At 47.1% G+C, this 12,130-nt stretch overlaps 1 protein-coding gene across 1 annotated transcript in view; it reads right to left on the minus strand.

The window, feature by feature from the left end:
- The window catches only part of abch1 (ATP-binding cassette, sub-family H, member 1), a 132,347-nt gene extending 123,471 nt beyond the window's left edge, over window positions 1-8,876 (minus strand). The window contains exons 1-4 of the mRNA XM_070890990.1: window positions 8,755-8,876; window positions 7,889-8,048; window positions 6,742-6,896; window positions 4,952-5,059 (exon numbers count right to left, since the gene is read on the minus strand). Of these exons, the coding sequence (XP_070747091.1) occupies window positions 4,952-5,059; window positions 6,742-6,896; window positions 7,889-8,048; window positions 8,755-8,876 (545 nt within the window). The remainder of the gene's footprint in view (window positions 1-4,951; window positions 5,060-6,741; window positions 6,897-7,888; window positions 8,049-8,754) is intronic.
- Window positions 8,877-12,130: the final 3,254 nt, after the last annotated feature.

The raw sequence follows: 12,130 nt of genomic DNA on the forward strand, positions 1-12,130 counted from the left end.
ATGTTGACTACATGGGCCCGTTCATGGGTAAGATGTTCCTTATTGTGGTAGATGCGTACTCGAAATGGATCGAGTGCATTATTCTGAATTCATGCACGTCATCCACCACCGTGGAAAGCCTACTTGCGATCTTTGCAACCCATGGCTTGCCGGACATCCTGGTTAGTGATATTGGCCCATGTTTCACAAGCTACGAATTCCGAGAGTTTATGTCGGGTAATGGCATCAACCACGTCAGGACTGCGCCGTTCAAGCCGGCCTCCAATAGCCAGGCGGAATGTGCGGTCCAAATCATTAAGCAAGGTATGCTCAGGATTCAAGGACCCTCCCTACAATGCCACCTATCGTGTCTTCTGCTGACCTATAGATCCCGACCGCACTCGCTCATGGGGGTCCCGCCCGCAGAGCTACTAATGAAACGGACACTCAAAACTCGGTTGTCCCTCATTCACCCAGTCCTGATCGACATAGTTGAGGGCAAGCGCAAGTCACAAAACGAGTACCATGACCGTAATGCGAGGAGGAGATGTATAGAAATAAATTATCCTGTATTCGTCCTCAATCACGCCATGGGGCCCAAATGGCTTGAGGGCACTGTAATTGACAAAGAAGGGAATAGGATCATCGTGGTAAAACTCAACAATGGTCAGATATGCCGTAAGCATATGGACCAAGGAAAAAAAAAGGTTCAGCATCGACACGGAGGAACCTGAAGAAGACCATGAGATGGAGCTCACCACACCGCCAGTGAACGAGCAACAAGAGCAATCGGAAGAATGCACAGTCCCTGTGGTCAGCCCGGATAGGCCGGAATCACCACAGGTGACAGACACTCACGTCAGTGTCCAACAACCAGAGTCCCAACTGCGGCACTCCACGAGGGAGCGTAGACCACCTGAAAGACTAAACCTATGATCCCATAAGACTTTGGGGAGGGCGGGGGAGGTGATGTCATGTATGTAACCACAATGTAACACCACTGTATTACTGTATACACGCAACCTAGATGCACACCTTGACCACAAGGGATGAACTTATGGGAGACACTCCTTACCTGATCACACAGGTATAAAAAGGGAGGTCCCACGCATGGTCATCATCTTTGGAGTCCTGTGAATAAAGAGTTAAGGTCACAGAGTGACCTTGTCCCCAGAATGTGTCTCGTGTGATTTCATACTGTAGAGTAAGGACTTTACAGTTTCCATTCATGCCGATTCAAAGAGTACGTTTGCAAGGGCTGTGGAACAATGCAACACCTCCAACGAGTCTGCAGGCGAGCTGCTAAGCCTGTTAAACCTGCAAACCACCATGTTGCAGAGGACAGATCCATGGAGGATCACGATGAACCAGAGCCTCAGATAGAGGAGGCAGAGATACATGGGGTGCACACATTCACCATGAATTGTCCCCCAATAATGCTGAATGTTGAACTAAATGGACTCCCGGTGTCAATGGAGCTGGACATGGGCGCGAGCCAATCCATCATGGGCAAAAAGACTTTCGAAAGATTGTGGCCTCAAGGCCAGTCTTAACTCCAGTTCGCACAAAACTAAGAACTTACACGAAAGAACTGATTCCTGAACCGGCAGTGCTACCGTAAAGGTCTCCTACGATGGAGCAGTGCACAAGCTACCACTCTGGGTAGTACCGGGCGATGGTCCCACGCTGCTCGGCTGGAGCTGGCTGGGAAAGTTACGCTGGAACTGGGACAACGTCCGAGCGCTATCGCCCGCTGACGACACTTTGTGTGCCCAGGTCTTAAACAAATTTCCTTCGCTGTTCGAACCAGGCATCGGGAAACCCCAAGGAGCAAAAGTGCAGATCCACCTAATTGTGGGGACGCGACCCATCCATCACAAAGCGAGAGCAGTGCCGTACATAACGAGAGAAAGGGTAGAGATCGAGCTCGATCGGCTCCAATGAGAGGGCATAATTTCACCGATCGAGTTCAGCGAGTGGGCCAGTCCTATTCCTCAAGGGAGACGGCACCATCAGAATCTGTGGCAATTAAAAAGTAACTATCAATCGTTTCTCACTGCAGGACCAATACCCACTACCAAAGGCCGACGACCTCTTTGCAACGCTGGCAGGAGGAAAGACGTTCACGAAGCTGGATCTGACTTCAGCCTACATGACGCAGGAACTGGAGGAATCATCGAAGGCCCTCACCTGCATCAACACACACAAAGGTCCTTTTGTTTACAACAGATGCCCGTTTGGAATCCGATCAGCGGCGGCGATATTCCAGAGAAACATGGAAAGTTTACTGAAGTTGGTCCTGCACACCGTGGTCTTCCAGGACGACATCTTGGTCACAGGTCGGAACACAGTCGAGCACCTGCAGAACCTGGAGGAGGTTTTTAGTCAACTCAACTGCGTGGGGCTCAGGTTAAAATGCTCGAAGTGCGTTTTCCTTGCGCCTGAAGTGGTGTCCTTGGGAAGGAGGATTGCGGCGGACGGCATTAGGCCCACCAACACGAAGACGGAGGCAATCGAGAACGCACAGAGGCCACAGAACGTGACGGAGCTGCGGTCATTTCTGGGACTCTTGAACTACTTTGGTAACTTCTTTCAGGGTCTCAGTACCCTGCTAGAACCACTGCATGTCCTACTACGAAAAGGGGGCGAATGGGTTTGGGGCAAAAACCAAGAAAATGCCTTTGTAAAAGTGAGAAAATTGTTATGGTCAAACAAATTGCTTGTGTTGTATGATCCATGTTAGCGTTTGGTACTAGCATGTGATGTGTCGTCATATGGCGTCAGGTGTGTATTGCAACAAGCTAATGATTTCAGGAAACTGCAACTGGTTGCTTATGCATCCAGGAGTCTATCTAAGGTTGAGAGAGCCTACAGCATGATTGAAAAAAAAGCGTTAGCGTGTGTCTATGGGGTAAAGAAAATGCATCAATACCTGTTTGGGCTAAAATTCGAATTGGAAACTGACCATAAGCCACTTATATCCCTGTTTTCTGAGAGTAAAGGGATAAATACCAATGCATCGGCCCGCATCCAGAGATGGGCGCTCACATTGTCCGCATACATCTACGTCATCCGCCACAGGCCAGGTACAGAAAACTGCGCCGATGCACTCAGTAGGCTGCCATTGCCCACCACGGGGGTGGAAATGGCGCAGCCCGCAGATCTAGCCATGGTTATGGAAGCATTTGAGAGTGAGCAATCACCTGTCACTGCCCGGCAGATCAAAACCTGGACAAGCCAGGACCCCTTATTATCTCTAGTCAAAAGCTGTGTGCTTCACGGGAGCTGGTCCAGTGTCCCAGTGGAAATGCAGGAAGAGATAAAGCCGTTCCAGCAGCACAAAGATGAAATGTCTGTACAGGCAGACTGCCTTCTGTGGGACAATGGAGTCGTGGTCCCCAAGAAGGGCAGAGACACCTTCATCAATGACCTCCACAGTACCCACCCAGGCATCGTAATGATGAAAGCGATTGCCAGATCCCACGTGTGGTGGCTGGGTATCGATGCGGACTTAGAATCCTGCGTTCACAGATGTAATACATGCTCATAGTTAAGCAATGTACCCAGGGAGGCTCCTCTAAGTTTATGGTCTTGGCCCTCCAAATCGTGAACTAGGGTACACGTCAACTCTGCAGGCCCGTTCTTGGATAAAATGTTCCTTGTGGTTGTCGACGCGTACTCCACATGGATTGAATGTGAGATAATGTCGGCTAGCACGTCCGCTGCCACTACTGAAAACCTGCGGACCATGTTTGCCACACACGGCTTACCCGATGTCCTGGTGAGCGACAACGGGCCATGTTTTACCAGTGCTGAGTTCAAAGAATTCATGACCTGTAATGGGATCAAACATGTCACATGTGCCCCGTTTAAACCAGCATCCAATGGTCAGGCAGAGAGAGCAGTGCAAACCATCAAGCAAGGCTTGAAGAGGGTAACTGAAGGCTCACTGCAGACTCGCCTATCCCGAGTCCTGCTTAGCTACCGCACGAGACCCCACTCACTCACTGGGATCCCACCTGCTGAACTGCTCATGAAAAGAGCACTTAAGACAAGGCTCTCGTTAGTTCACCCTGATCTACATGAACAGGTAGAGAGCAGGCGGCTTCAACAAAGTGCATATCATGATAGCGCAAATGTGTCACACGAGATTGAAATCAATGATCCTGTATTTGTTTTAAATTATGGACACGGTCCCAAGAGGCTTCCCGGCACTGTCGTGGCCAAATAGGGAAGCAGTGTGTTTCGGGTCAAACTTTCAAATGGACTCATTCACCAGAAACACTTGGACCAAATCAAACTCAGTTTCACTGACTATCCTGAGCAACCCACCTTGGACCCTACCTTTTTAGATACCCCAACACACACACCAGTGGCAACCGGCACCATGGTTGACCACGAAGCAGAACCCATCATCTACAGCAGCCCAGCAGGGCCCAACACACCAGGCAGCCCAGCGAGGACCCAACAAATGATCCAACAGCACCAGCTTTCACACCGAGACGATCAACCAGGGCACGAAGGGCCCCAGATCGACTCACATTGTAAATAGTTACACTATTGACTTTGGGGGGTGGGGGGGTGCGGGGGTGGCGGAGTGTTGTTATATATGTGGACTTGTATTTACTCTGTACAGCCACCAGAGAGCTCATCCCCTGCAGTCCCAAGACTAAGGTGACACTTTACTTTGAGCTCACAGGGTTCAGTCTGACTCTTTCTCCATACACAACAGAGGTCTAGCTTTGATAGCAGTCCCAGAGAAGAATGGATAGAACAGTAGATAAACACATGAACTTCAAAAGACCAAACAAGGGCACTTTCAGCAGACAGATTTAAGATGCCGTTTGCTTCAAGTGGTTTAATTTTCTCCTGAAAATTTCTGTTGAAAACAATCAATTGGATGAAACTGCATTTTAGCTTATCAGTAAAAGTTCTGGGAATAGGGGCGAACCATCTGGTTCAGCATTAATACCTGGCTCGTAGCACTGGATCCACTCCTACAGTTGGTTCATCCAATAATAGGAGCTGTGGCTCCTGGAGTAGAGCAATTCCCAGGGACACGCGTCGTTTCTGCCCACCACTGAGGAAAAAAATCACAACCTCACGGATCAGTCATCCAATTTATTATCTATTTAGGCAATTTCTGATAGAACTGATCGGAGATAAATGCCAAGATAACTGGGCTCTTGCAACACTACAGGCTGCTAGTGGACAGGCTGAGGGGTGACCTAATTGAGGTCTTTAAAATTCTGACAGGATTTGATAGGTTTTTTTATTTGTTCCTGGGATATGGATGTCACCAGTAAGGCCAGCATTTATTGCCCATCCCTTGAGAAGGTGGTGAAGACAACTGAGAGGCTTGCTAGGGCATTTCAGAGGGCAGTTAAGAGTCAACCACATTGCTGTGGGTCTGGAGTCACCTGTAGGGCAGACTGGATAAGGATGGCAGGTGTCCTTCCCTAAAGGACATTAGTGAACCAGATGGGTTTTTACGACAATCCAGTAGTTTCATGGTCACCATTACTGATACTAGCTTTTTATTACAGATTTATTCAATTAAGTTAATTTAAATTCCCCAGCTCCAATGTGGGATCATGAACACACATCCCTGGATCATTAGTCCAGGCCTCTGGATTACTGGTCCCGTAACATAATCACTATGCTGCCGTAACCCCGTGTGGACACAGAGAGAATGTTTTCACTTGTGGGGAAGAGCAAAACTAGAGGCCATCAATGCAAGATAGTCACCAAGAAATCAACTAGGGAATTCAGAAGGAACTTCTTTACCCAGAGAGTGTAGAACTTTAATTTCTGTATTTTAGGTCTCAGAAAGTGTTTGAGTTGACGATTGCTCAGATATAAATTTGCATATTTTGAAATTTGAATTAATTTTTTTGCTGATCAACTCCAGAACTTTCTTTTCAGTGCAAGACTGCCCACTTTATCATCATTACAGTTTCCTTCCCTTCCACCCATGGCTGTGATGATAGACAGATTTCCTGCACCCAACAATATTGGTCCAAAACTGGGTGCTCTGAGGTGTGAGGGGTCAGTTTGGGGTTTACTGTCCATCCATTCTCCTCCACCCTAATGTTCCACCTTCAATGCCTCCACGCTATAGAATGTCTGAGTTAGGGAAGACCAACTGCTCATGCCCACCTTACCCTCCTGCCACGCAGCTGTCCCTCTCCCATCCAGGTCTCCCACCAACCTCCAACTCCCCTCACCCAGTATCCCCTCTCTACTCCCAACATCAACCTCCCCTCCCCGTCCACTGCCCACCTCCCACTGTCCACCTAATTACCCACCTCCCCCTCCCACCTTCCCCTTCCATGCCCAGCTCCCCCTCTCGCCTCCCCGCAATTCCCCCACACCTTTCCCTGCCCCCGCCCACCGCCCTTTACCTCCCCCCTCCCACCTCCCTCCTCTTCCCTCACTCTCACTGCACTATGGCCCAAGTGTAATTGAAAAGTTTTTCTTTAAGTTACTTCTCCTGTCTTCCATTTTGATGTTCAGTCAGGACAATAACTTCACTCCCAAGGACATTATTTAAAAGTCATTACATATTTAGATGAAACTTCGCATAACCCACAATTTGCACAAAACCGTGTTAAAACTATAAATATATGGGATGAGATGAAAGGGCAATGTAGGAACAAAGTCACGCACTGGGGCTGGAGACATAAATGGAACAATCCTTCCTACAAAGTTTATGTCCCTTTAATTCATATATGTTTATCATCAAAAAATTATTTTGTATACCTGAGGTGCTTTACAAGTTTATTCTCGTCAGGAAGATCAAGAAAGTCAACCAGGAAGGAGAGACGAGCTTCGATGTCTTTGCTGATCAGCCCATGTATTCGCCCAAAGAACCAAAAGGTGTCGTTAATGCTAAATTCATTGTACAATGCTAATTCCTGTTTGTGATAAATCCAAAGGAGTATTTATTAATATAATATAAGAGCAATATATAGGAAATAAACTTCAACCCAGTTTTATAGAATCACAGAATCGTACAGCACAGAAGGAGGCCATTCGGCCCATCGAGTCTGTGCCGGCTCTTTCGAAGAGCAATCCAGTTAGTGCCGCTCCCCCGCTCTTTCCCCATATCCTGCAATTTATTTCTCCTTCAAGTATTTATTCAATTCCCTTTTGAAGGCTACTATTGAATCTCCTTCCACCACTCTATCAGGCAGTGCATTCCAAATCCTGACCACTCGTTGCGTAAAAAGGTTTTCTTCATATCGCCTCTGGTTCTTTTGCCAATCACTTTAAATCTGTGCCCTCTGGTTATCGACCCTTCAGCCATTGGAAACCGTTTCTCTTTATTTACTCTCTCTAAACCCTTCATGATTCTAAACACCTCTATCAAATCTCATCTCTGCTCTAAGGAGAACAACCCCAGCTTCTCCAGTCTATCCATGTAACTATAATCCCGCATCCCTGGAGCCAATCTAGTAAATTTCTGTACCCTCTCCAAAACCTTTACGTTCTTCGTAAAGTGTGATGCCCAGAATTGGACACAACACTCCAGCTGGGGACAAACTAGTGTTTTATATATGTTTAGCATAACTCTTCCTGGCTTTTGTACTCTCTGGCTCTATATATAAAGCCCAGGATCCCATATGCTTTATTAACTGCTTTGTTAACCTGTCCTATCACCTTCAGATTTATGCACAAGCACCCCCAGGTCTCTCTCTTCTTGCACCCCCTTTAAAATTGTACCATTTAGCATGTAATGTATCTCCGCATTCTTCCTACCAAAACATATCACCTGCTTGTATCTTTACCGACCGAAAAGCATCATGTTTCATGAGTACTTTCCATATCAGAGTACACAATCATTGGCTGTCTGATCCATTGAACACAATAACCTTTTCAAAGCCTAAAATGACATGAAGACTTGTACCTGCGGCATGTATCCGACCATCCTCCCAGGCACCTCATGACCCGGGAATGCTGGAGGTTTCCCCAGGACAGTAATCTGACCCTTTGAGATGCGTAATCTTCCTAAAATACACCGGAGAAATGTGGTTTTTCCACAGCCACTTGGACCAAGCAGTCCATATCTGCGTGAAACAGGAGATTTATCATCGCGGCCGTCAGTGCACACACTTCTTGCACACCACACATATTATAGATTAGAACAGTGCCAAAGGAGGCCATTCAGCCCAACGAGCCGGTGCCAGTGATATACATCATATCGATCATCATGACCTATGATGCAACATATATGTTTTTGACTCTCTCTGTAGTAAGAAGTTCACCTAAAACATCATCTACATACCACACTTTATCTCTGCTTATTAACATAGGAAATAATCCAAGTCTGAAAAAATATTACATGGTGATGAGGAGGGGTAGAAAGTTCATCTCATTTTGGCCATTTTTTGGGTGTGAAATGAAAGGAAAAACTTATCGAAAGTGGGCTGGGATCTCCTGTGCCTGATCTGCACCTGAAATTTGGTGACTGCCATTTTGGATCGGGCGAGTCTGAGTGACACAGGTGCCCACGTGAAACAGCCATTATGCAAAGGGACTAACAGCCGTTTCAGGCATGGACCCAGAAAGTTCAGCCTTCACGTACTTCCGGCATGGAATGCCCCCAATATTAGATGCTTAGGTGCCTGAGTTATGCATGTAACATAGGGGCAGCATCAACTAATTTTGAGGCTGGAACTTCTCGGTAAATTAACTGAAAGCAGTTTCTTAATAAATTATATTAAGGATAATACAACTATTAACCCTTCAGATATAACCTAGCAGTTCACTTACATCTGCCCCTGTGGTAGGGTGAAGTTAAGGTTATCAAGTATATTCAACTTTCCATAGGACATACAGGCTCCTCTACATTCAACAGCAGACTGGCTGAAGTCATTAGTTGCAGCAGGAGACATTGGCAGGGTGTATTTATATCATCAAAACAGCTGAAATAAACAAAGAAACTGAAGTATTAATTACAGCAGAACTAAAAACGAATTAAAGCATTCGGTAAAATAATCTCTTTCTCAGCAAACATAAAAATATGTTTTCAACGTAGAGGAAAGAAAGAAGACTTGCATTTATTTTCATGACCTCAGAACACTTTACAGCCAATGAAGTACTTTTCTGAAGTGTAGTCACTGTTGTAATGTGGGAAACGCGGCAGCCAATCTGTGCACAGCAAACTCCCACAAATATCAATATGTTAATGACCAGATAATCAGTTTTAGTGATGTTGATTGAGGGATAAATATTGACCAGGACACCAGGGCAAACTCCCCTGCTCTTCTTCGAATAGTGCCATGGGATCTTTTACATCCACCTGAGAGAGCAGACAGTTTAATGTCTCATCCAAAAGACAGCACCTCTGACAGTGCAGAACTCCCTCAGCACTGCACAGCAGTGTCAGCCTAGGTTTGTGTGCTCAAGTCTCTGGGGTGGGGCTTGAACCAACAATCTTTTGACTCAGAAGCAAGAGTGCTACCCACTGAGCCACAGCTGACACTGAATCAAACCTGCATTTTAAAGCTCCTCTTGTTAGCAATCGATTGTCTCATCACCCACCCTCATTGTACACTGAGATATGCAAAATAAATTTAAAGACGCAGTAATAATAACCTGGAGTTGTTCCAATAGTTAGGGCAACTTAATTCCTTAACTTTCAACTCTTTCATTGAGTCAACTATCAATTGTAGTTATGCAAAAGCTGTAAGTGGAATTAATATGTCCTTACTATACAGTATAAATGCACACGAGGCCCATACGTGAGAAAAGATCACTCTGTGACCAGTTACCTTTATTACCAAGACCTCAAGAGGCAGACAGTGGGTGGAGCTTCCCTTTTTCTACCGGAAAGTCCAGGTTAGGAGTGTCTCCCAAAGTTCGCCCCCTGTGGTCAGTGTTCTCAAGGTATACAACATAGGTCAGCTTATACATGGGTACAATGACAGTTGAATACATGACATCACCTCCCCCCCAAAGTCTTATTGGGATCACAGGTTAAGTCTCTCTGGTGGTTTACGCTCCCTTGTAGAGCGCCTGAGTTGGGGCTCCGGTTGTTGGGCACTGGCCTGAGTGTCTGCTGTTTGCGGTGCCTCAGGCCTGTCAGGACTGCCCACAGTGACTGGGCTCTCCTCCACTTGGTTCCGGTGTTCGGTCACCTGTGGTGAAGTGAACTCTACGTCGTGTTCTTCCTCTGCTTCTTCTATGGGGTTGCTGAACCTCCTTTTTATTTGATCCACGTGTTTGCGGCAGATTTGTCCATTGGTAAGTTTAACTACCACAACCCTATCCCCCTCTTTGGCAATTACAGTGCCTGCAAGCCATTTGGGCCCTGCAGCGTAATTAAGGACAAAAACAGGATCATTGACATCAATACATCGCGCCCTCGCATTCCTGTCATGATAGTCACATTGTGACTGACGCCTGCTCTCAACAATTTCTTTCATAGTAGGGTTTATAAGGGATAACCTGGTTTTGAGCGTCCTTTTCATGAGCAGCTCTGCGGGTGGAACCCCTGTGAGCGAGTGTGGTCGGGATCTATTGGCCAACAGGAGGCGTGATAAGCGGCTTTGTAGGGAACCCCCTTGGATTCTGAGCATCCCCTGTTTGATTATCTGCACTGCTCGTTCTGCCTGGCCGTTTGAGGCCGGCTTGAACGGTGCCGTTCTGGCATGGTTGATTCCATTGCCTGCCATGAAGTCCTGGAATTCAGTGCTTGTGAAGCACGGGCCATTGTCACTGACCAAGACATCCGGTCGACCATGGGTGGTGAACATTGCCCGTAGACTTTCTACCGTGGCAGAGGATGTGCTTGAATTTAAAATGGCACACTCAATCCATTTGGAGTAGGCGTCTACTACAACCAAAAACATTTTTCCCATGAAAGGACCTGCGTAGTCCACATGGATGCGTGACCATGGCTTGGTGAGCCAGGACCAGGGGCTAAGGGGGGCTTCCCTGGGCGCATTGCCCAGCTGGGCACACGTGTTGCACCTGCGAACACAAAGTTCCAGGTCTGCATCTATCCCTGGCCACCAAACATGTGACCTGGCAATTGCCTTCATCATGACAATGGAGCATGACTACTCGGTTTCCCCACAGTAGGCAATTGACCTGAATCAAAAGTTCATCCTTGCGCCTATGAAAAGGTTTAAACTCCTCAGGGCATGCCCCGTACGTGGCTGCCCAGTCCCCATTCAGGACACATTTCTTAACTAAGGACAATAGCGGGTCTTTATTTGTCCAGACTTTAATCTAATGGGCTATCACAGGTGAGCCTTCGCTTTCGAAAGCTTCAACAGCCATGACCATCTCAGCAGCATGCTCGGTTGTCCCCTCGGTGGTGGCTAGTGGGAGCCTGCTGAGTGCATCGGAGCAGTTTTCAGTGCCCGGTCTGTGCCGAATTGTATAATCATAGGCGACTAACGTAACTGGTGCATTTTCTTTACAGCATATATACATGCTAGCGCTTCCTTTTTTACCATCCTGTAGCCCCTTTCTGCCCGGGACAGACTTCTGGAGGCATAAGCTACCGGCTATAACTGACCATTGGCATTCACATGCTGCAACACACACCCGACCCTATAGGACGACGCATCACACGTTAAAACTAGTTTCTTACATGGGTCATATAACATTAACAGTTTGTTGGAGCATAACAAATTGCGTGCTCTATCAAAAGCCCTTTCCTGGCTGTCCCCCCAGACCCAATCATGACCTTTGCGTAGAAGCACGTGTAGCGGCTCTAACAACGTGCTCAATTTGGGAAGAAATTTGCCAAAATAGTTCCAGGAACGAACGCAGCTCCGTCGTGTTACGGGGTCTGGGTGCTCTCTGGATCGCTTCCATTTTGGACGCAGTAGGTCTGATCCCATCTGCTGCTACCCACATCCCCAGGAATTGTACCTCTGGAGCTAAGACACACTTCGTCTTTTTCAGTCGCAGCCCTACCCGGTCCAGTCTGCATAGCACCTCCTCCAGGTTGTGGAGGTGTTCTTCAGTATCACGACCTGTGATGAGGATGTCGACTTGAAAAACCACCGTCCTTGGAATCGATTGAGGAGGCTTTCCATATTTCGTTGGAAGATCGCGGCGGCCGAACGAATTCCGAACAGACATCTGTTGTACTCAAACAACCACTTGTGTGTCGTGATGGTGGTCAGCTTTT

The sequence above is a fragment of the Pristiophorus japonicus genome, chromosome 9 (genome assembly GCF_044704955.1).
Source record: "Pristiophorus japonicus isolate sPriJap1 chromosome 9, sPriJap1.hap1, whole genome shotgun sequence".
Taxonomy (NCBI): Eukaryota; Metazoa; Chordata; class Chondrichthyes; family Pristiophoridae; genus Pristiophorus; species Pristiophorus japonicus.